This window comes from Phaseolus vulgaris, chromosome 7 (assembly GCF_000499845.2).
Source record: "Phaseolus vulgaris cultivar G19833 chromosome 7, P. vulgaris v2.0, whole genome shotgun sequence".
Taxonomy (NCBI): domain Eukaryota; kingdom Viridiplantae; phylum Streptophyta; class Magnoliopsida; order Fabales; family Fabaceae; genus Phaseolus; species Phaseolus vulgaris.
The window spans coordinates 7,320,402-7,346,994 of record NC_023753.2 but is presented as its reverse complement, the minus strand read 5'-3'; the positions used below and the strand labels follow the sequence as shown (position 1 = coordinate 7,346,994).

Genomic DNA, 26,593 nt, shown 5'->3' with positions numbered 1-26,593 from the left:
ATGGACCACGTGTTCCAGAACATGATCGGCCGGAATGTTGAAGTCTATGTCGATGACATTGTTGTCAAGTCCAACTCATGCAAGAAACATGTTGCTGACCTAAAAGAAGTTTTTCAAGCTCTCCGCCAGCACCAGATGCGACTTAATCCTGACAAGTGTGCGTTCGACGTCGAGGGAGGAAAGTTCTTAGGTTTTATGCTTACCCATAGAGGCATAAAAGCTAACCCTGAGAAATGTAAAGCTATTTCCGAAATGAGAAGCCCTAACTCCATCAAAGAAATTCAGAGACTCATCGGTCGGCTCACCGCCTTATCCAGATTTGTTCCTAAGCTTGCAGAACGAACGAGACCCATCGTCCAATTATTGAAAAAAGCATCTCGCTTTGAGTGGTCGGCTGAATGTGAGAAAATCTTCCTCCAATTGAAAACTTTTCTATCCTCCCCACCGGTCATGCAGAAACCGGACCTCCGAGAGCCGATTATAGTCTACCTCGCTGTTTCAAACGAAGCCGTTAGTTTAGTCTTGGTGCAAGAAATTAATTTTGAGGAACGTCTAGTTTATTTCGTTAGTCGCGCCCTCCATGGCGTCGAGATCCGATACCAAATGAGCGAAAAGGTGGCTATGGCTCTCATCATTACCGCCCGACGAATGCGTATGTATTTTCAAAATCATCGTATTATTGTTCGGACAAATTACCCTATTGTAAAGATCCTCACTAAGCCAGATTTAGCCGGACGAATGATCGGATGGACGATAGAACTATCCGAATTCCATATTCAGTACCAACCACGAGGAGCCGTCAAGTCACAAGCTCTCGCTGATTTCGCAGCCGAACTCATTCCTTCCTCGGCCGGGACTGAACACTCGTCGTGGATTTTATACGTGGACGGCTCCTCCAACGAGAGGTTGTGTGGCGCTGGAGTCGTTTTGGAAGGACCCAGCGAGATTGTTATCGAGCAAGCCCTAAAATTCGACTTCAAAACTTCAAACAATCAGGTCGAATATGAAGCCATTTTAGCCGGTCTACGTCTCGCTCAAGAATTGGAAATCACTAAGTTAATTTGTAAAAGTGATTCCAGGCTAGTCATCGGTCAGCTTAATGACGAATATGAAGTCCGAGAAAGCTTTCTGCAGCGATACTATCACTTAGTCAAACAGTTGATGAGCACATTTTCGAAAATTTCCATGCAACACGTTCGACGCGATCATAATACTCGCGCGGACGCCTTGTCCCGGCTGGCAACCACGAAGTGTAAGGGAATACATCGGTCGGTCATCCATGTTACGCTTGTACGCCCAAGCATCGACCTACATGAATGCCTAACGACTAACGCGGAATCTACTTGGATTACCCCAATTAAGCAATATTTACTCGATGGTACATGTAGTCCTCTAGGTGAAAAAACCATGAAACTACAAGCCGCCCGTTTCGTCTTAATCGGCGACGACCTTTATCGTCGAGGTTATACCTGGCCACTCCTTAAATGTTTGACACCTGATCAAGCCTCCTATGTCGTCCGGGAACTGCACGAAGGTATTTGTGGTACTCACTCAGGCGCGCGAACAATGGCTGCCAAAGTAGTCCGAGCGGATACTATTGGCCGACCGTCCAAGGCGACTGTACCGATTTCGTCCAGAAATGCCTTAAATGTCAAGAGTTTGGTACTTTGTCCCATCAAAAACCTGAGGAACTTCATTTTATGCTATCACCCTGGCCGTTCGTCCAATGGGGTATGGACATCATTGGCCCTTTTGCCCCCGGTAAAGGCCAATGTAAATTCTTACTGGTCGGCATTGATTACTTTACCAAGTGGATTGAAGTCGAGCCTCTGACTGCGATCACTGCCCGCAATGTCTAAAATTTCGTATGGAAAAATATTGTTTGCCGCTTCGGCCTTCCACAGATCATCATCACCGATAACGATCGGCAATTCACGATCGGACGATAGCTGAATTTTACGAGAAGCTCCACATCAAGCACATCGCCAATTCAGTCGAACATCCGCAAACAAACGGACAAGTAGAAGCTGCGAACAAGGTCATCCTGAACGAACTGAAGAAACGTCTCGGCCCAGCAAAGGGTAACTGGACTGAAGAACTCTTAGAAGTCTTATGGGCATATCGTTGTACTCCTCAAACGACTACACAAGAAACGCCGTACAGCCTAACGTATGGCATTGAAGCCATGATCCCCGTCGAGATTGGAGAACCTTCTCTCCGCCGACAAACCCTTGATCTTGATCTAAACAAGGAAAGCCTATCGGTCGGCCTCAATCTCATCAACGAACTTCGGGACAAGTGTAGAATTAGAGAAGAAGCATGCAAAATCCGGGCTGCCAGACGATACAACTCTAAGGTCAAACCGAGACTGTTCCACAAAGGCGACTTAGTATGGTGAATGCGGAGTAGCGCCCGGAAGGAAGGAGGCAAGTTCTCTAGCAATTGGGAAGGACCATTCCGCATAGCAGATACGGCAGCTGGTGGAGCCTATTACTTAGAACATTTGTCTGGGAAGGACATATCGAGAACGTGGAATGCCACGCATCTCAAATTTTATTACAGTTGAACTTAAGGAAAGTGTACTCTTTCCTCGCTTGGTCGATTTTTCCCTAAGGAGGGTTTACGACCGAGAAGGTTTTAACGAGGCACTTTAAATTAAAATCCAAGTCTCCTATTCCTTTTATTACTCTCAATCCATGCCTCGTTCGGCATTCGAATTATCAAATTATTACCTACGTAATCAGAATTATCCATGCCTCGTTCGACATTCGCATTATTACTAACGTAATCAGAATTATCCATGCCTCGTTCGGCATTCGCATTATTACTAACGTAATCAGAATTATCCATGCCTCGTTCGGCATTCGCATTATTATTAACGTAATCGGAATTATTTATGCCTCGTTCGACATCAGAATTATCTTATTACTTTAACGTAATCAGAATTATTTATGCCTCGTTCGGCATCAGAATTATCTTATTACTTTAAAGTAATCGGAATTATTTATGCCTCGTTCGGCATCCAGATTAACTTATTACTTTAACGTAATCGAAATTACTTATGCCTCGTTCGGCATCCAGATTAACTTATTACTTTAACGTAATCGAAATTACTTATGCCTCGTTCGACATCCAGATTAACTTATTATTTTAACGTAATCGAAATTACCTACGCCTCGTTCGGCATCCGAATTCATAAATCATTACTTATATAAACCAAACCATGTTCAGAAACTATAACCCGTTCGGCCTACGCACTACACATACTACCCCGATCGATCATACCACCAAAAATTACAAATATTCAAAATACAAGAGTATGCCGGGCCCAACAATCCTTTACTGAATATTGCTCATCAATTCATCAAACGAGGCGTCCGGTTGTGGTCCAGGGGTCTCCGCTTCAGCCTCCTCGTTAGGATTGTTGGACACCAGCTCTCCGTCCACCACTACCTTCTCTATATCATACCGGTCGTCCTCCACCGATATCCCGTGCAAGCAGACCGCTTGTTGGATGCCTAACCGGAAGTACTCCTCACTAACACGAAGCATGAAGTCTTGACACTTAGTCACTTCAGCCTTTAGAACCTCCTCCCGGTCGGCCCCCTCCTTCAGCTGCGCCTCGAGGCCCCTTTTCTGCTCCTCATGCGCTTTTATGGCCGCCTGTTTCTCTTCTATTTGGCCCTTCAACTTTTCAGCCATCTCGGCCGACGCCTTCAAAGCTTGGTTGGCCTCGGTCACTTCCTTCTTTAAACGAGGAACCGTGACGGTCGTCACTCTCTCAAGCTCCTCGATGACCGTCCAGCTTGCCATGAGCGCCCGACTTTGTAACTCCAACGTTCCACTATCAATTTGGTCGTGGGGATGGTGGCAAAAATTTCATTCTCCTCTGCGGTCAGCTCCGCTTGTAGATGGGCCGCTATGTCCATGTCGACCACCAACAGTGTTGGCTCAGAGGTCGTTCGGGAAGGCCCAGCTCGGCCCTCTTGATTTCCCTTCGGGGGCCGACCCCTCTTCTTCACAGCAGCCGAGGCCCCCGCCGCAGGCACCATTGTAGACAGAACGGCCGCCAGCGCCCCAGTCGTATCGACAGAGGCCGACTGGCGATCCCTATTTTGACGCAACTTGTTCATGTATTCATGCAAAGAAGCGTCCGCCCGACTCATAATTTCTGCAAAACACATAGGAATTAAACACTATTAATGAAGTTATTCAATCAAACCAAATTTGCAATCACATACCAATAAAGTCCGCCTAGGGATCGGACGACGCATATAACGAAATTATCTCCCTCGTGGGTAACTTGTGAGGGAGGTGGTCAAACACCGCCATAACGGCCTTATCCAAAGCCGACAGGGCCGTACAGGAACTAGTGTTAAGAACAGTCGGATTTTGGGTCCAATGAAACGGAAACTTAGTAACATCAACATTATAAAAATACTCTCGGCCGTCCGGCTCCACAAATATCTTGAAATATCGTTCCTTGAAGTTCTTGTAGGATGTGGTAAAGGTTGCAAAACGCACACTCCCCGGACAACTCGTCAATGACACCCAACTTACCGGGTTGGCCGAATGTGTGTTATAATAAAATAAAAACACTTCCGCTCTAGGCGTCAAATCAAAAAGTTGACACACCATTCGAAAGGCCTGCATGCACGCCCATGAGTTCGGATGAAGTTGGGTTGGAGCTAGGTTGAGAAACCGTAGCACGTCAATCGTGAACTCATCGAACGGCAAAGTCACTTTCAAATCAGCGAATAACGTACTATACACATAAAAGAAGTCAACCGGAGCGTTCTCCCTTCCATGACAGACACGGTCGGTATACCCACATATTTCAACAATTAGAATATCCGATGGTAAACCCGACCGCACGACAAGGGCCCTCGCTATCACTTTATCCAGGTCGTCCGGTTTCCTAATAACAGTGGGTATATTCCTAACACTAATATCTGCCCACTCATAGTTCGGCCCCATTGACCTACTCGTACTTTTGCCACTTCCAGACGATGACTCCCCACTCTCGCTCGACTCTCTACTACCTACTCTATTTGAAGAAAGTTGAGACGACATAACTAACCTTTCGTTCACGAATCAACACCCTGGTCGGAAACTACATATCGTACAACAAAACAATTCGCAATGTGGACTCGACAATCGGAGCGACTCGGATGCCGAACTCAAGGAAACGTGGTATCTCTGCAACTGGAAGCGCTATTTATAGCATTTCCCTCTCACCCTCATCCGTTAGATTCCCGCTCATCCTACGACCCCTATCAACCGGAAGTCGAAGCGTCACTTAACCTACACCGCAAGATCCATCTCCGCCGCCTTCGACAAAAAGCGAACGTCCCGTCATTCCGTTACATTTAATGCCTGACACCTCGAAAAGCACAACAATTATTACGACTCTTCGACTTTTATTCACCTCGAGCCTGGGGGGCAAGTGTACCGGTAGGCACCGGACGAACACACGTGGCCGACCGATCGAATGCATAATAAATGTAAGGGCATTTATGTAACACGCTAAGTCCAAGGGATAGAAAGCCCATTAGGCAATCCAAAAATACTATGTTCAAGCCAGAAAAAGGTACGTTTTTATTCACTTACTAAATCACCCTTGGAATCTCATACTTACTTGAGCGTCGGAGCGCCTTCGCAGGTACCCTCCCCCGCCCGACCGAAGGAGACACCAAGAAGGAACGACCGACCGAAGGAGAAGAAGATCGACACGTCAGCAATTATACTACATCAACCGATCGTGTCTGGACCCCATCTCTCCACTCAGGTACAGTCTGAGTTGGTAGAAATACATAATGGTATTTTTGGTCGGCTTTATCTGGAGATGATGGCACAAGATTTGAAAAACTAAATAAATACTAAATAAATTTATTATGTTTTAATAATTAAAATAAAAAGATGCATAAGAATGAGACAAATATGTAAAAATTCATTCCTACATATTGAAAAAGTTAGATTTATTATTGTTAATAGTCAACATAATCATTAAAAATATATAAAATAAGCTTAAAATTAATATAAAAATAATCTTTTATTGGAATGACACACTAGAATTAAAGTTACGAAGGTTTAAAAAATTCCTACTTGTTCCAAATTCTCTGTCTCTACTCCCTCTCTCTCATTTACTTTTATTCTCACATTCTCTTACACCCATCTATTTATACACTTTTTTTTTTAAGTTTTATATTTTATTTTGATACTATCTCTTTTTTTCTTCTTGATGAAGAGATTTATATAGGCAACATGAGAATATATAAATTGAGAGACCATTTCTAACCGTTGAGAGGCTTCAACATTCATGTATGTCCTTTTGCTATGTTGCATTAAATGCATTCCATTAATATTTAAATGCACTTTTGTTTTATGAAAAATCATTGATAGTTTGACAATACTCATCCCTAAGTAGCATAAATGTTTTCACTAATTCATGGTAGAAGTACACATCGTACATGGGAAATAGTTGAACCAAAGTTGAAATGCCCTTTGTGTAAGGAAGTTATTGAAGAAAGTAGTTTTAGCTCATGCTCTAAGAGATCTTGAAGTTTACTTGTTCTTGAACTTGAATAATGGATCTCTTTGGTCAAACAAACGACAACAAACATTTACAACAATAGTAGAATAAAAATATAGATGTTCGAGTAATACAAGCCAAATTAACCTATGTGTGTATGTTTGATATTGTGTGCATTTTATCACACATAAAGAAAGATAATAAAGTTTTGTATAATCTATCACACAAATGATTTGCATCTTACATAATCTGGTGTTTAACAAAACATTCGTAATTCAAATGAAGCAATATTATGTTTTATGCTTTGTTGTGCGTAAACACCTAATCAAAATCATGTTACTTGATTTTTTGCTAACATATGTATGTTATAACAAAAATCTCATTGCTTCATTGATAGTCTAAGTCAAATAGACTAAGATATCAAATATGAAAAATTGAGGGGAGATTTCTTACATATTGTGGCATGTGTAGATGTGCGACTTGGGTTGTAATGAATTTACCATGATGCTTTACTCTTCGATTCTCTTGTTAATCTAAGTATTTATTTGAATCAAATGTTAGTATTTAGTAGGTTATTCTTTTTGGAAAACGTAAATTGATATTCCTTTTGTTGAATATTTAATGTAGATCAATGCATGCTCTATATGATTTTTATATATTTGTGTTTGATGGAATTGATTTTTTTTTATTACTAATTAAAATGTTTCCTTTCGTGTACACTTTTTTTATATTAAAAAATTATTTCAGTAGCTAATGCTTGTATATGTTGTTTTTATGATAATTTGTTATGAATGGAATATATACACAACAAATATATCTATAGGTATCGAAGCAACATCTGGAGAGATTAAAGATTTATTTTATACTCTCTCTTTATGTTAATGTATACTTATATATATTTTGTTATGTTTAAATTATATTTTAAAATACTAAATGCTTTTATCATTATATATATATATATATATATATTTTGTTTATATATATATATTTGGTTATGTTTAAGTTATACTACATGTTTTGTCCATGTCCTCTGTTGGATTTATGTTAAATTTAGTAGATGTTTGGGTGAGATATTAATATTTAGATAATTGTTTTGAATTTATGATGTAAAAATTCTTAATTCTTTAGATGAGTGAACATAGTTATTTAGGTATACGAAATTATATATAGTTGAGTACATTAGGACTTTTTTTACTAGGTATGAAATCATGTAATATTGATATTATATGAATTATATATATATATATATATATATATATATATATATCACTATAAAATAAATATAAAAAATTGTTAATGGTGTAGATTTGCAAGAAAATTACTGTTGAATATTACAATTATTTCCTGTTAGAATAATATTTTATATTTTTAGTAAAACTAAGAAGACGCATTAAAACCAATTACTAATTTTTAAAATAGTGTTATAAAAAAAAGGAAAAATTCCAATCTTTTTATCTAAAAAAATTTACCATTGCATGATTGACTGAATCAAAATATAGTCTCTTGTAAAATATCTTTTCAAACATTCACAGTTTTCAAAGAGAAAGTGTAATAATAGATTATTAACTAGTGATGTAAAATTAATATTTCATAACTAAATCCTAAAAATATACGTACTAAACAACTAAAAAAACGGAAAAACACGGTTGGATAATAGTTGCTTACAATATTAATGGTATTCAATTCTTGCCACTCCATTATAAATAAACTCAAAACATACTCCAAACACAATCAAAAGTGTGCTTGAGATAAAAAAAAAATGAATTTCTCTACGATTACAATATTTTTATATTTTTTTGTAATTAATTTTGCTTTACTTCAATCTGCAAATATTGATATATCAAAATTTGGAGGAAAACCAAATGGAGATATAAGCAAGGTATAAACATTTGATATTGAATAAAATGAAATTGGCATTGTATAATAGAAAAAGTGCCTTTTATGTAAAATTATATTATATTTTTTTTGTTATGATCATCTTTGTCTTTTACTAATTTGTAATTTGTATGTTCTTAAGGCTTTGACAAGTGCATGGGCTGAAGCATGTTCATCCACAACTGCTTCTAAAATTGTGATTCCAAGTGGGACATATCAAATGACCCATGTAGAAGTAAAAGGTCCTTGCAAGGCTCCTATTGAAATTCAAGTTGATGGCACAATTAAAGCACCTCCGAAACCAGAGGATGTTGGTGGTGAGCAATGGCTCAGGATTGGTTATGTTGACCAGTTAACGATGTCTGGTAATGGAGTTTTTGATGGTCAAGGTGCAACTGCTTGGAAACAAAATGAGTGTGTGAAAAAATTTGCTTGCAAAAACCTTGGCATGGTAAATAATGAATATTATTTTCAAAATTCATATAAGATGTAAGATAACTTGCACACTTATCGAAAATATATTTCATTCACGTTTCTATTCTTTTATCAATTGTCAACAGAACTTCGGTTTTAATTTCATCAATAATTCAATAATTCGTGACATTACTAGCAAGGACAGCAAACACTTTCATGTCAATGTTTTGGGTTGCAACAATTTCACATTTGACGGATTTAAAGTAAGTGCTCCAGGTGATAGCCACAACACCGATGGCATCCACATTGGAAGATCCACCGGTGTGAATGTTCTTAATACAGATATTGCCACCGGAGATGATTGTGTCTCATTGGGTGACGGTAGCAGACAAGTACTTATCCAAAAGGTGAACTGTGGACCTGGTCATGGTATTAGTATTGGAAGCCTTGGGAAGTACAAGGAAGAAGAGCCTGTTGAAGGTGTTACAGTTAAGGGCTGCACTTTGAAAGGAACTACGAATGGAGTGAGGATTAAGACATGGCCTAACGAGCCAGGAACAATTACAGTTAATGACATGAAATTTGAAGATATTACCATGGATAATGTGCAGAACCCTATCATCATAGACCAAGAGTATTGTCCAAACAACCAATGCTCCAAAGGGGTACTTAGTCTCCTATCCATTCATGCACATGTTGATGTTATTATTTAAGTAAAAAAATATTTCATACACTAAAGTGGCTTAAAAACTAACTTTTATCTCATTTTTTTTTTATTGTTGTGGTGATTCAGAGTCCATCAAAAGTAAAGATAAGCAAAGTTTCCTTCAAGGGTATTAAGGGAACTTCAGCAACTAAAGAAGGAATTATTCTTGCTTGTAGTAGTGGTGTACCATGTGAGGGTGTTGAGATAGGTGATGTTACACTCACATACAACGGAGGTCCGATAATAGCTAAATGTAGTAATGTCAAGCCAACAATAACAGGGAAAGCCCCTGCCTGCGGTGATGGGGCTACTGATACAAAGCAAAGTGATTCTGCTACTGATAAAAAGCAAAGTGATTCTACTACTGATAAAAAACAAAGTGGTTCTACTACGGATAAAAAAGAGAGCACTGATAAAAAACAGAGCAGTGATAAAAAACAAAAAGAGTAATGAAAGTTTGTTTAAACAATTTATATTTACAATATTTTATTTCTTTTAAAAGTGAGAAAGGCATCCCATTAAATGAGGAGAACAGTGAAATAAATTAGTTGTAATATTTGTAATAAACACTTGAAATAAATTAGGCCATACAATTTGTATGTTCGTACTTAGTCTTTAAGAGTAATTTTCCTATTCTTATAAATGTACTTGTAATATGTCTAAAACTCCTATCAATACTTGTTGGGAAAGAAAGGTTCTTTGGAGGATTAAACTATAGGGGTAAGTCGTGAATATATATATTTTTTCTTGTAATTGATGCATTTAATTATTCTTTATAATTAGAATATTAACAAATCAATATTTTTCATTTATCAGTTTATTGAAGTGGTATATTAAATTGATTATATAAGTAAAATCACGTGAATGCTTTGTATATAATATCAATGCTTTGTATTTAGACCAAATCTGTAACTTTTGACTCAATATTTAGTTAAAATAAATTAGTACAACTATTTGAGAGATATAACCAACAAAAGTGAAATACTCAATTTTTTTTTTATGATTGAAAAATAATTTGTGAAATGAGTGTATCCATTTTATCATTTTAAGAATGAGTCTGATCAAAATTTATTGTTTTCATGACTTTTAATCTGCAAATTAAATAAGTTTAGATTGGGTGGATGAATATGGATTAAACCGTTTTATATAATAGTAATTACATCGTTTTATATAATAAATGTTTCAAAAAATGAAAGTACTATATTAAATTATTAAAAATGAAAGTCCTCTAATAAAAATTTATTTTGAAAAGTAAAAATTTATTTAAATTTATTATTTTCCTCTTTTAATACGAACCAACATGTCTTATTATATAACATAAACTAAGTCAATTTTAAATAGAGTCCTCTATATAGTCTCGGTGAAACCAATTTTGTATAGTTGTTTCATCAAAATTTTAATTTTTAAAATTAAGTTATGTCATGTAAGAATAATGTACATTGGTTTATTCGTCCATAAAAAAATGTTGGAATATGAAAAAATGTTTATAGTATAAAAAATATGTAATAACGATTAGAGTTTTTCCGTCCACCACCACCACTATCATCGTTGTTATCACTGTAATTGAAAATTGAGAAGAGAAAACAACAACATAACTAAAACAATTGACAATTGGAAGCATTCTTATGTCATTGACAACAATAGAATCGGCTCTAAGGGACTAGAGGCAGAAATCTTCTATGAGAAAACCATAATTTTTGACAAGAGCAATTGAAAAGTGTTGATGAATTTGTTCTTGACATTTGCTTTTGTGATCTCATGGTGATTGTAATGTATATACCAAAAGCAAATAAACTCAAATTGACTCAATGTTTTATACTTTTGATTAAACATTACAATCCATAATTTCACTTACAAAGACACATATTGTCATATTATGAGCGCTAACTTTAATAACTATTAAACAATTAGTTAGTGTTAATTAAACCTATACCAACTTAAATAAATATAAATATAAATATTAAATAAAATTAAAATTGACTAGACCAACCTAATTTTGACTTAATTAATTTTATTAATTTTTATTATTCTTGTTTCAATTTATATTGGACTTAGTTGACTCTAAGTTTTCTATTTGATTTATTTTCGAGAAAATAGTATTCATTAAGTTGAGAAGTATTGATTTGTTTTATAAATTTAAATTATTTATATTTTCTTAAAGTTGGTTAAGTCCGATAAGTGACTTTCTTTAAAGTTAACTCATTATTTGTTTTAGTGATACTTTAAACTATCACTATCTTTTTATATCTAATTTTTTTATTATTTTAAATATCGTTAAAATATCCGTAGATTTCAATCTCTGGAAATTAAAATTTCAAAATTAAATAAGTCCTAAAATTCTTATTTTAAAGTATTTTCATTAAAATTATCATAGCTATATAATCTGCTCCAACCAGTTCATAAAAGTCATCCTTTGGCTGTGGTATTTAAAACCCTATTTCAATAGTTGAAAAATTAATAGTTAACAACTAATGCGTTGCATATGATTTTAATATATGATTTCAAAATGTCTATACTGACGTTTGCATGTATCTAATACATTTATAGGATACTTACGTATGCATGTATCTAATACACTTATAGCCTTTTATAACAGAACAAAAAGGATAAGGGTAAGTTAGTGAAGAAAGATAATATCATAACACAATCTATGATAATGCATTTAAATAAAAATAATTATAAAAATAATCATTGTAATTCATCATTTTATCGTGAAATACACTCACATTAACTTGAATCATAAATGGAGAAAATATCTAATCATGTCTTCCATAAAATATATATTAAATAAGTCCTATAAAAAATTAATACATTTATCATTTAGAAATTCTTGAGTTTATGGGTTTAGAATAGGTTGAAGACATCCAAAATTTGAAACTCATAGCATGTTGAATGTGTAATAAACTTTCATTTAACTTCTTACTAATCATTGTCTTAATTTAGGTGACTTAGTGGTTTTTTGGATTTTTTTAACTTCATCCACAATCTATTGAAGTTAATGATTTTTTTATAGGTCTAATACTAATACACTATTCCAACTTTTTTTTATCTGTAATGAATTAATTACATTAAATAAGACGGGACAATTAAGGAATATCCCAACCCATATATACAAAAATAGCTAGAAGCCTCCAAGCCAGAACTCAATACAACCCAACAACATACCATCTCAAAAACCAATATACTTGTTATGTAGCCTGTGAATGAAATGACTTAAATAGAAAACCTAACTAGAAGCCCGAAACATCACAACATGATGAACCACAACTAACAAAATAAGACAAAAAAATCACAAGTTGTTTAGAGAACTTAGTTTCCCTGGTAATTTGCAGTTGTGACAACCAAAGTCCAAGAAGCACTACATTTCAATATGCTATGTGTTCTAGATGGACCACAATAAATACAGAGTTGCAAAAGTGAAACACCTCAAGGCCCAAACTTGGCAACATCAACAACATTATCCCTTAATATAAATGAATCATCCTAATTCATGACTTTAGTTGATGCGGACATCCAAGCCCAAGGGCGCACAACAAGATTGGAATATTAAAATTAAATAATATTACTATTTTATTTGGAGTTAGGATTTGAACTCAAGACCAAGTACAAAGTATCAACCTAACAACTGAGACAAATGATCATTCTTGAAATATAAAGATTGTAGTATTGTCTTATTTTCTTACAAACAAGAAAAGACTTCTAGCTAAATTTGTAATTTATACACTATTGGAACTCAAAATGGGGGAACGAATGTTTTGACAACTTTAGAGAGTGTTTCTCTGCTAGGGTTTTCCCTGCATCTTGCGATCTTATCAAGAATCCACCAATTCTTGTGGCGATCATTCTTAGGCTTATCAAACTTTGTTTATGGTGCCTTCCTTTATCCAGGTTTCTATTGTTACTGTTTTGAATTTATTCCGTTCTGTAACCCTAAATTCCCAATTTTATTGTCATTTCTATTTGGATTCATATCAGTTGGTATTCAGAGCAAATGTTTGAGTCATAATATAATTGTGCATCCTGTATTTTTTTTTCCTCATTACTGTTCACGATACTGTTCATGGGGGTACGTTCATTTTTTTTATTTTTATTTTTAAAAAAAGCAGAAACAGAAAAAACAAGAAAAAAAAGAAATAGAAAAAAAAGGAAGAAGAAGAGGAAAACAGAAATAGAAAAAAAAAACAAGAGGAAAACAGAAAAAAAAAATAGTTCTTATTCAGTGCATACTTGGTGTTTGTTAAAAGTTTTAAAAGTGTCCTGTCTACATATTTTATTTTCTCTATATATTGTTTTGCTTGCTGTTTTTTAATTGTCTTGCTTGTTTTTTGATAGTGAAATTGTTCTTCACTATTTTGTTCTTTACTATTATTTTTAATTGATTATAATTGCTACTTTTGAAAGTGATTCTGGATTATTGATTGCTTGATTCTTGTAAGAACCTTAAGTAGAGAAAGAGTGGTAAAAGACAGTGTGATCATTAGAAAAAAAACCTTATTGTGTGAAACACGAGTGTTGAGTGTAAACACGTGAGAAAGTGGTGTGAGGCCAAAACTTATTGTTATTTGTAATTTGTTTACTTGAGCATGGCAGGGGAACCTTCAGATAGTGGACTGTCTCAACTACAGATGCAAGCCTTAACACAACACTTGGAAAGGATAATGAAACAACAAAGTGATGGACTCCATGAGAGGTTGGATCAAATGGAGCAAGCACAACAAGTAAATCCAGAAAAATAGAGGGGGAGATAGGAGGAGGAGAAGAGAAAATGATGTGGAGAACAAAGAACTCTGAGAATTGATGGAATAAAATTAAATATTCCCACATTCAATGGGAAAAGTGATCATGATGCTTACTTGGAGTGGGAAATTAAAGTAGAGCATGTGTTTGCTTGCAATGAGTATAATGAGGAGCAGAAGATGAAGTTGGCAGCAGCTGAATTTTCAGATTATGCTTTAACTTGGTGGAATAAATACCAAAGGGACAAAACTAGATATGAAGAACCCATGGTAGAATCTTGGACAAAAATGAAAAGGATTATGAGGAAGAGATATATTCCAACAAGCTACAATAGGGATTTGCAACTCAAGCTCCAAAGAATGACGCAAGGAAATAAAAGTGTGGAAGAGTATTTTAAAGAGATGGAGGTAACCATGATTAGAGCTGGAATGAAGGAAGAAAGCAAAGCAATCATGGTTAGGTTTTTGAATGGACTGAACTACGATATTAGGGATGTTGTGGAGCTGCAAGAGTATGTTGACATTGAGGACTTAACCAAGTAGAACAACAACTCAAGAGGAAAGGAATCACGAGGAGGAGTTCTAACAATAATAATAATTCCAACTGGAAGGATAAGGTGATGAAGGATAAAAGAGTTCCCTTAAGTTCAGCCATGTCTTCAAGTGGGAAGTCATCTAATAGATATAATAATTCACCACCTAAAAGGAAGACAAATGATGTCAAATGTTTCAAATGCTTAGGAAGGGGACATTATGCTGCAGAATGTCCAACAAAAAAAAACTATGTACATGTTATGAAATGGACAAATGGACAGTGAACCTTAAAGTGAAGAAGAAAAGGAGGATGTAGAGGTGGAGTTGGATGCATTGGAGGCTGATTTGTTGATGATTCGAAGGCTTTTAGGAAGCAAAATGCAAGCTTTGGACCAAACCCAAAGGGAAAATATTTTCCATACTAGATGTTCCATTCAAGGGAAAATATGTTCACTCATAGTTGATGGAGGAAGTTGCACTAATGTAGCTAGCTCAAGACTAGTTACCAAATTGAATTTGGAGACAAAATCGCACCCAAGGCCATACAAGCTTCAATGGCTTAGTGAAGATGGAGAGATGACAGTGAGTAAGCAAGTGGAGGTGAACCTATCCATAGGACAATATAATGACAATGTCTTGTGTGATTTGGTTCCAATGGAGGCAACTCACATTTTGTTAGGGAGGCCGTGACAGTTTGACACCAAGGCTATTCATGATGGTTTCACCAATAAAATCTCTTTCATGCAGAATAATAAGAAGATCATCCTCAAACCCTTATCTCCTAGAGAGGTGTGTGAGGATCAAATCAAATTGAGAGAAAAGAGAGTCCAAGAGAAAAGAGAGATGAGTGAAACACCTAAACAGAGCAAGAGTGAAACACTTAAAAAGAGAGAAACATATGAGATAAAAATGAGTGGATTACTGCAAGTGAATGAAGTGAAGAAGTTGCTACTTTCTAGCAAACCTCTTTATTTACCTTATTGCAAAAACAACACTTTGGTTGCTGACCATTCTAACCAAATTAATTTTCTTCCTAGTGTTGATTCTGTTTTATAGGAAATCCAAACTCAAGTTGAAGAATTGATGAACAAAGGATGGGTACAAGAGACCATGAGCCCATGTGTTGTTCCAGTAATTTTGGTGCCTAAAAATGATGATTATTGGAGGATGTGCACAGATTGCAAAGCACTCAATAACATTACCATTAAGTATAAACACCATATTCCCAGGTTAGATGATTTAATGGATGAATTGTATGGTGGTTGTATATTTTCAAAAATTGACTTAAGAAGTGGTTACCATCAAATTAGGATTAGGAATGGGAATGAATGGAAAACTGTCTTTACAACAAAATATGGATTGTGTGACTGGCGTGTGTGGCTATTTGGACTAAGAAATGCCTCAAACACTTTTATGAGATTAATGAACTATGTTTTGAGAGAATTTTTGGGCAAATTTGTTGTGGTGTATTTTGATGACATCTTGATCTATAACACTAGTTTGGAATTACATAAGGAACATTTGTGTGTTGTTTTAAATGTTCTTAGAACAAAAAAGTTGTATGCTAATCTTGAGAAATGCACATTTTGTACTGAACAAATTGCATTCTTGTGTTTTGTGGTAAGTGCCAAAGGAGTTCATGTAGATTATGAAAAGGTGACGGCTATCTAAGAATTATGTTTACATCATGTTGAGTTTGCTTACAATATGGTTGTTGATAACACATCGAATTGTGATCCATTTGAAATTTTGTATGGATTAAATCCAATATATTTGTTAACTATGCCTAACATTTCTGTTTTAAAGCATAAAGATACACAGGCTAAGGTTGACTATGTGAGAAAGCAACATAAAAAGGTTGAAGCACAAGTTGAAGAAAAAAGTGAAGGTTCTTATAAACAAGCTAACAAAGGAAGAAAGAAAGTAATCTTAAGTGTACAATCTGAGTAGCACTTTTAATGATGCGGACATCCAAGCCCAAGGACACACAACAAGATTGGAATATTAAAATAAAATAATGTTATTATTTTATTATTTTATTTGGAGTTAGGATTTGAACTCAGGACCAAGTACAGAGTATCAACCTAACCACTGAGACAAATGATCATTATTGAAGTATAAGGATTGTAGTATTGTCTTATTGTTTTACAAACAAGAAAAGACAATTTATACACTGTTGGAACTCAGAATGGGGGAACGAATATTTTGACAATTTTAGAGAGTGTTTCTCTGCTAGGGTTTTTCCCTGCATCTTGCGATCTTATCAAGAATCCACCAACTCTTATGACGATCATCCTTAGGCTTATCAAACTTTGTTTGTGGCGCCTTCCTTTATCCACGTTTCTATTGTTACTGTTTTGAATTTATTCTGTTCCGTAACCCTAAATTTCCAATTTTATTGTCATTTCTATTTGGATTCATATCATTAGTTTATATATCATACAAAAACATGTCATCCACATATTCATCACATGTATAACACACACAAAAATATCATTCAGTTAATAAATATTTTGTAAGGATTTGATATTATTTACAAAAATTCACATAATATTACTTAGGTAACACTCCTTCAATAAACTTATTAGTGAAAAATATTGATTTATTAATATTCAAATCCAAAGAATAAATAAGTGCATTAATCACAAATAGAAGAAAATGTCTATAACCTTTCTTTAACAAGAATGGGAGTTCTGGATGTATTTATAAACCAGAGAGTTGTAAAAATAATGAAATGTCCTTTTCTATTTAATAATAATAATTATATATCTAATTGTCGTTATATATGAATTTGTTTCAAGTATCGATTAAAATATTTATAACTATAACTAATTAATTTATTTCATTATTCTCATTTAATAAGATGATTTTTCTTACCTATGAAATAAATAAAATATTATATATATAAACTGTTGAAACAAATTTACATTATTGTTTTTTGTCACTATGAGCACTGCAAGCAGGGACTTTCTCTGTTGTTGTTGGCTTGACATTAACACATGTATATATTGTTAGCGCTCCCTTAGATGTGAGTTTAGCATCAACTATCTCTACACCTTTACATGGTACACAACTACTATAAGTTAGAATCACTCATTATTTAGTTGTTGAAATTCCCTTAATATTCTTGATGAAAACTTTGCTTATCTTTACTTTTGATGGTTTCTGAATCACCACAACAATTAAAAATTAGATAAAAGTTATTCTTTTAAGCCACCTTACTGTATGAAATATTTTGTTACTTAAATAATAACATCAAGGTTTACATGAATGGATAAGAGACTAAATACCTCTTTGGAACATTGGTTCCATGGACAATACTCTTGGTCTATGATGATAGGGTTCATAACATTATTCATGGTAATATTTTCAAATTTCATGTGAGTAACTATAATTTTTCTTGACTCATTAAGCCAAGTCTTAATCCTCACTCCATTGTCAGTTCCTTTCAAAGTTCAATCCTTAGTTGTAATACCTTCAACAAGTTTTTTTTTCCTTATACTTCCCAAGGCTTCCAATACTAATACCATGACTAGGTCCAGATTTCAAATTTTTGACAAGTATTTGTCCACAACCGTCACCTAATGAAGCACAATCATCTCCCGTGGCTATGTTTGTATTAAGAACATTCACACCGAAGGATCTTCCAATATGGATGTCATTAATGTTGTGACTATAAGCTGGAACACTAACTTTAAATATGTGAAATGTGAAATTGTGACAACCTAAAACATTGACATGAAAGTATTTTCTATCCTTGCTAGTAATGTCACAAACTATTGAATTATTAATGTAATTAAAACTGAAATTATGTTGTCATTTAATAAAAGAACAGAAAAGTGAATGAAATATATTTTTAATAATGTGCAAGTTATGTTAATTCTTATATTAATTTTGACAATAATATTCATTTACCACGCAAAGTAGTTTGCAATCAAAGTTTTTTAAACACTCATTTTTATTTCCAAGCAGTTGCACCTTGACCATAAAACCTCCATATACCATGACTATTTAATCCTTCTTCATATCCTTCAACAATGGGAGAGGTTAGCTCGATGTTTTCTTGCTATAGCTCAACATTTTCTTGCTTGAGCTCCTCCTCGCTTTTAGATAAACGCTCTTTGTCTTGGAGAAGTTGATAATTTGATAGCTCGAGCAACTGGAAACTAGCTCTAGCCTCCCTCTGCTTTAACTTAGCCGTTGAGAACTGTTCTCCTATCAACTTTAATTGTGCCCCAATATCTTCGGCTCTTTTGGAACCTTTCCTACCTTCCTCAACACTTTCTTTATGCAACTCCATCTAGGATTCTAGTGCCTTTATACGACCTTCGCTTTGAGCAAAAGCTAAGGCCTTAGAATGTAAGGCTTCCGTCTCATCCTTATTATCCTTAAGAAGCTCTTGGTTTTGACGTTAAAGGTTTCTCGATTTCTCCCATCCTTGAGCTCCCTAGGCGATCATATCCTTATGTTGGTGGATAGTGACCATACACCTCGCAAACATAACTTTTGCCTCATAAAAACAATTTTTTGGACCAACGAAGTTTATTAGCTCGATGTCATAGGGAGACGGAAATGCTCCGTCAAACTTCACTTCGTTATCTTGCATCCTCACATGCCATAGAAAATTAGACCCTCTGTCGTGGTAGTAGACACATATTCTATACAGGGAGCCAAACTCTCTTTTCCATGAAAGATAACACCCGATGGAGGACATGGAGCTGAACGTGAGCTTGGCCTTCCTAAAAAGAAAAGCCTTTTTTTTCGGGTCTGTTGTGGTGCCTAACTTGGAAAATCTATCCTTGAAGTTTTTAAATGATGAAGAGTATATGGTAAAGAGGGAGCCAAAATGAACCGCATTCCGGGACACCCAACCAACCTCGACCCCATGGTTGAGTTGGTAGAAATACATGATGGTATTTATGGTCGGCTTTATCTAGAGATGATGGCACAAGACTTGAAAAACCTTCAGAAATTCCCAACTATTCGGATGAAGCTGGCTTGCCACCATGTTCATCGCGGTCAACATTCAACATTCAAAGGAAGTTAATGGAAAGGTAATATTGATATTTTTGAAAAAAATACTAGTAAACATAGGTAAAGTCGGCACTCTCTCAATCAGCTTTCATATATACTCGGTTAAAAGTAGAACGATGTTTGGCCTATATAAAATCAGTCATCGACTCAGAGAAGCTTTGAAAGGATGAAATTAAATCATCCACCTATCTCTCATAGCAATAAAGAGATTCATAGTTATAGTTATGGACCTCCTCGAGTACCCAAAAGTACTCAGGATCAGAGATAAGAGGGTACCTACCTTTCATAGTGATCTTGGTGATGGTGGCTACAGAAGCCTCTGCGGCGTCCAAGGTGGAAGCTTTTTTCTTTCCCAAGGACGTCATTGAAACAGAAATGTCGCACAAAACAATGGAGACAACGAAGACAACCCGTGTGGAAGCATTTTCAACCTCCAACACTTCCACATCATCGTTCTCTACAGACACTAAAGGGGTGTGGCTGGAAGAGGAATCATAAAACTCGAAAACTGAGTTAAAAACGTTAATGGTTTCTCATAAAACTCGAAAACTGAGTAATCGGTTTCGAGCTTTGGGGGTTATGTACTATCGAGTACCTAAAATATAGGTATGTCATATATATTTATTGTAATAAATATATCCATTATGCATTAGTGGACAAAAATCGCCAACAATTATGACAATTCACCTTATAGCCCAGTATTGACTACCCACATTACTCATAGTTCGATTTTAATTGCCAAGTACCTAAAAGAATAGGGCACACATAAGAAAAATGGCCTAACGGTTATGATAAAGTAGTTACTTTATTGCACTCCTATCTAGGCCCAAAAGTGTATAAGTACCTTCATTCTCTCAAGAAGTACATATAATCTTTTATACCTATTCACTCACTGACAAATCACCTATATTCTTACTACTTTGAATGTCGGAGAATCTTTTACAAATGTTCCACCACTCGGTAGAACAGTTCAGAGAACTCATAGTGCTCGTAAAAACACCTCCAAAGAAAAACATCTCATCCTCGATAAGAACAATAACATGTTTGATTTAAATATTTTCTTAAAAGTAATAGTATATATATGTATTTAATAGAATAAAATGTTATATTTAGTATTACTTTATAAATTTAATTTACTTCTATTCAAAAAAGCAAATGTCTATAAAGTATTTTTTTTTTATCTATTATCACACACGTGTACCTATGCATATAAAAATCAAGAAATTATACTTATAGAAATTTCATAATAAAATACTAAATTAATTTATTATGTTTTAATAATTAAAATAAAAATATGCATAAAAATGAGACAAATATGTAAAAATTCATTCCTACATATTGAAAAAGTTAGATTTATTATTGTTAATAGTTAACATAATCATTAAAAATATATAAAATAAGCTTAAAATTAATATAAAAATAACCTTTTATTGGAATGACACACTAGAATTAAAGTTACGAAGGTTTAAAAATTTCCTACTTGTTCCAAATTCTCGTCTCTACTCTCTCTCTCATTTACTTTTACTCTCACATTCTCTTATACCCATCTATTTATACACTATTTTTTTAAGTTTTATATTTTATTTTGATATTATCTCTTTTTTTCTTCTTGATGAAGAGATTTATATAGGCAACAGGAGAATATATAAATTTAGAGACCATTTCTAACCGTTGAGAGGCTTCAACATTCATGTATGTCCTTTTGCGTCTAGAAAGCTTGAATATGTATGTTGCATTAAATGCATTCCATTAATATTTAAATGCTCTTTTGTTTTATGAAACATCATTGAAAGTTTGACAATACTCATCCTAAGTAGCATAAACTTTTTCACTAATTCATGGTAGAAGTACATATCGTACATGGGAAATAGTTGAACCAAAGTTGAAATGCCCTTTGCTTAAGGAAGTTATTGAAGAAAGTAGTTTTAGCTCATGCTCTAAGAGATCTTGATGTTGACTTGTTCTTGAACTTGAATAATGGATCTCTTTGGTCAAACAAACGGCAACAAACATTTCCAGCAATAGTAGAATAAACATATAGATGTTCGAGTAATACAACCCAAATTAACCTATGTGTGTATGTTTGATATTGTGTGCCTTTTATCACACATAAAGAAAGACAATAAAGTTTTGTATAATCTATCACACGAATGATTTGCATCTTACATAATCTGTTGTTTAACAAAACATTCGTAATTCAAATGAAGCAATATTATGTTTTATGCTTTGTTGTACGTAAACACCTAATCAAAATCATGTTACTTGATTTTTTGCTAACATATGTGTTATAACAAAAATCTCATTGCTTCATTGATAGTCTAAGTCAAATAGACTAAGATATCAAATATGAAAAATTGTGGGGAGATTTCTTACATATTGTGGCATGTGTAGATGTGCGACTTGGGTTGTAATGAATTTACCATGATCCTTTACTCTTCGATTCTCTTGTTAATCTAAGTATTTATTTGAATCAAATGATAGTATTTGGTAGGTTATTCTTTTTGGAAAACGTAAATTGATATTTTACTCTTCGATTCTCTTGTTAATCTAAGTATTTATTTGAATCAAATGATAGTATTTGGTAGGTTATTCTTTTTGAAAAACGTAAATTGATATTCCTTTTGTTGAATATTCTTTAATGTAGATCAATGCATCCTCTATATGATTTTTATATATTTGTGTTTGATGGAATTGATTTTTTTTGGATTACTAATTAAAATGTTTTCTTTTGTGTACACTTTTTGTATATTAAAAATTTATTTCAGTAGCTAATGCTTGTATATGTTGTTTTTATGATAATTTGTTATGAATGAAATATATACACAACAAATATATCTATAGGTATCGAAGCAACATCTAGAGAGATTAAAGATTTATTTTAGACTCTCTCTTTATGTTAATTTATACTTATATATATATATATATTTTGTTTATATATATATATATATATATATATATATTTTGTTATGTATAAGTTATACTACATGTTTTGTACATGTCTTCTGTTGGATTTATGTTAAATTTAGTAGATGTTTGAGTGAGATATTAATATTTAGATAATTGTTTTGAATCTATGGTGTAGAAATTCTTAATTGTTTGGATAAGTGAACATAGTGATTTTGGTATATGAAATTATATATAGTTGAGTACATTAGGACTTTTTTTTATGAGGTATGAAATCATGTAATATTGATATTATATGAATTATATATATATATATATATATAATCACTATAAAATAAATATAAAAAATTGTTAATGGTGTAGATTTGCAAGAAAATTACTGTTGAATATTACAATTATTTCATGTTAGAATAATATTTTATATTTTTAGTAAAACTAAGAAGATGCATTAAAACCAATTACTATTTTTTAAAATAGTCTTACAAAAAAAAAGGAAAATTTCCAATCTTTTTATCTAAAAAAATTTACCATTGCATTATTGACTGAATCAAAATATAGTCTCTTGTAAAATATCTTTTCAAACATTCAAACATTCACAGTTTTTAAAGAGAAAGTGTAATAATAGATTATTAACTAGTGATGTAAAATTAATATTTCATAACTAAATCCTAAAAATATACGTATTAAACACCTAAAAAAACGGAAAAACACGGTTGGATAGTAGTTGCTTACAATATTAATGGTATTCAATTCTTGCCACTCCATTATAAATAAACTCAAAACATACTCCAAACACAATCAAAAGTGTGTTTGAGATAAAAACAAAAAAAATGAATTTCTCTACGATTACAATATTTTTATATTTTTTTGTAATTAATTTTGCTTTACTTCAATCTGCAAATATTGATATATCAAAATTTGGAGGAAAACCAAATGGAGATATAAGCAAGGTATAAACATTTGATATTGAATAAAATGAAATTGGCATTGTATAATAGAAAAAGGGCCTTTTATGTCAAATTATATTATATTTTTTTGTTATGATCATCTTTGTCTTTTACTAATTTGTAATTTGTATGTTCTTAAGGCTTTGACAAGTGCATGGGCTGAAGCATGTTCATCCACAACTGCTTCTAAAATTGTGATTCCAAGTGGGACATATCAAATGACCCATGTAGAAGTAAAAGGTCCTTGCAAGGCTCCTATTGAAATTCAAGTTGATGGCACAATTAAAGCACCTCCGAAACCAGAGGATGTTAGTGGTGAGCAATGGCTCAGGATTGGTTATGTTGACCAGTTAACGATGTCTGGTAATGGAGTTTTTGATGGTCAAGGTGCAACTGCTTGGAAACAAAATGAGTGTGCGAAAAAATTTGCTTGCAAAAACCTTGGCATGGTAAATAATGAATATTATTTTCAAAATTCATATAAGATGTAAGATAACTTGCACACTTATCGAAAATATATTTCATTCACGTTTCTATTCTTTTATCAATTGTCAACAGAACTTCGGTTTTAATTTCATCAATAATTCAATAATTCGTGACATTACTAGCAAGGACAGCAAACACTTTCATGTCAATGTTTTGGGTTGCAACAATTTCACATTTGACGGATTTAAAGTAAGTGCTCCAGGTGATAGCCACAACACCGATGGCATCCACATTGGAAGATCCACCGGTGTGAATGTTCTTAATACAGATATTGCCACCGGAGATGATTGTGTCTCATTGGGTGACGGTAGCAGACAAGTACTTATCCAAAAGGTGAACTGTGGACCTGGTCATGGTATTAGTATTGGAAGCCTTGGGAAGTACAAGGAAGAAGAGCCTGTTGAAGGTGTTACAGTTAAGGGCTGCACTTTGAAAGGAACTACGAATGGAGTGAGGATTAAGACATGGCCTAACGAGCCAGGAACAATTACAGTTAATGACATGAAATTTGAAGATATTACCATGGATAATGTGCAGAACCCTATCATCATAGACCAAGAGTATTGTCCAAACAACCAATGCTCCAAAGGGGTACTTAGTCTCCTATCCATTCATGCACATGTTGATGTTATTATTTAAGTAAAAAAATATTTCATACACTAAAGTGGCTTAAAAACTAACTTTTATCTCATTTTTTTTTTATTGTTGTGGTGATTCAGAGTCCATCAAAAGTAAAGATAAGCAAAGTTTCCTTCAAGGGTATTAAGGGAACTTCAGCAACTAAAGAAGGAATTATTCTTGCTTGTAGTAGTGGTGTACCATGTGAGGGTGTTGAGATAGGTGATGTTACACTCACATACAACGGAGGTCCGATAATAGCTAAATGTAGTAATGTCAAGCCAACAATAACAGGGAAAGCCCCTGCCTGCGGTGATGGGGCTACTGATACAAAGCAAAGTGATTCTGCTACTGATAAAAAGCAAAGTGATTCTACTACTGATAAAAAACAAAGTGGTTCTACTACGGATAAAAAAGAGAGCACTGATAAAAAACAGAGCAGTGATAAAAAACAAAAAGAGTAATGAAAGTTTGTTTAAACAATTTATATTTACAATATTTTATTTCTTTTAAAAGTGAGAAAGGCATCCCATTAAATGAGGAGAACAGTGAAATAAATTAGTTGTAATATTTGTAATAAACACTTGAAATAAATTAGGCCATACAATTTGTATGTTCGTACTTAGTCTTTAAGAGTAATTTTCCTATTCTTATAAATGTACTTGTAATATGTCTAAAACTCCTATCAATACTTGTTGGGAAAGAAAGGTTCTTTGGAGGATTAAACTATAGGGGTAAGTCGTGAATATATATATTTTTTCTTGTAATTGATGCATTTAATTATTCTTTATAATTAGAATATTAACAAATCAATATTTTTCATTTATCAGTTTATTGAAGTGGTATATTAAATTGATTATATAAGTAAAATCACGTGAATGCTTTGTATATAATATCAATGCTTTGTATTTAGACCAAATCTGTAACTTTTGACTCAATATTTAGTTAAAATAAATTAGTACAACTATTTGAGAGATATAATCAACAAAAGTGAAATACTCAATTTTTTTTTTTATGATTGAAAAATAATTTGTGAAATGAGTTTATCCATTTTATCATTTTAAGAATGAGTCTGATCAAAATTTTATTGTTTTCATGACTTTTAATTTTTAGATTGGGTGGAACATTATGGATTAAACCGTTCTGTATAATAGTAATTACATGTTTCAAAAAAATGAAAGTACTATATTAAATTATTAAAATATATACATGTATTATAATTTATATATCAGATTATTATATCTAAAAATAAAATTAATTCCTCTAATAAAACTTGATTTTTAAAGTAAAAATTTATTTTAATTTATTATTTTCCTCTTTTAAAACGAACCATGTCTTATTATCCTGATACAGGTTTAATAAAAAAAGAAGAATATAATTTAGAGTAGACAAACCATTGAGATCAATGAGTTCATATATTAGAAGAAAAATTACATTGAACATTAAGTAAATATTGTTGGATTTGTGTCGCATATACAATAAATTTTAAAAGTATATATGCTAATTTATTAACATCGGTTTTTTAAGACTAACGTTATATGACATAAACTAAGTAGAGTTGGCTTGACCAATGTTAAGTCAACTCTATATAGTTTTGGTGAAACTGAATCTACGTTAAGTTATGTCATGCAAGAATAATGTATATTAGTTTATTCAGTCCATAAAATATGTTGAATATGAAAAAATGTCTATTGTTTAAGAATATATGATAACGATTAGAGTTTTTCGTCCATCACTACCACCACCATCGTCATTATTACCCTAATTGAAAACTAAGAAAACAAAACAACAAAAACTAAAACAATTG

The 26,593-nt window shown here is 33.5% G+C and overlaps 3 protein-coding genes and 1 pseudogene across 3 annotated transcripts; 3 read left to right on the top strand and 1 right to left on the bottom strand.

Annotated features, from left to right (window-relative positions):
• On the top strand, positions 1-1,833 carry LOC137828072 (uncharacterized). Its single transcript, XM_068634488.1, has one exon. It carries the CDS (start codon positions 1-3, stop codon positions 1,831-1,833), a length of 1,833 nt encoding a protein of 610 aa, XP_068490589.1.
• Positions 1,834-8,259: 6,426 nt separating this feature from the next.
• LOC137828256 (polygalacturonase-like) lies at positions 8,260-10,239 on the top strand. Its single transcript, XM_068634739.1, has 4 exons — positions 8,260-8,411; positions 8,550-8,858; positions 8,968-9,486; positions 9,615-10,239. Exons 1-4 carry the CDS (start codon positions 8,292-8,294, stop codon positions 9,975-9,977), a joined length of 1,311 nt encoding a protein of 436 aa, XP_068490840.1. The 5' UTR covers positions 8,260-8,291; the 3' UTR covers positions 9,978-10,239.
• Positions 10,240-17,725: 7,486 nt separating this feature from the next.
• On the bottom strand, positions 17,726-19,097 carry LOC137828071 (polygalacturonase-like; annotated as a pseudogene).
• A 4,462-nt stretch (positions 19,098-23,559) lies between these two features.
• Positions 23,560-25,512, top strand: LOC137828334 (polygalacturonase-like). The gene is made up of 4 exons (XM_068634853.1): positions 23,560-23,685; positions 23,823-24,131; positions 24,241-24,759; positions 24,888-25,512. The coding sequence occupies exons 1-4, from the start codon at positions 23,566-23,568 to the stop codon at positions 25,248-25,250; spliced, it is 1,311 nt and encodes a 436-aa protein (XP_068490954.1). The 5' UTR covers positions 23,560-23,565; the 3' UTR covers positions 25,251-25,512.
• The last annotated feature ends 1,081 nt before the right edge of the window (positions 25,513-26,593 follow it).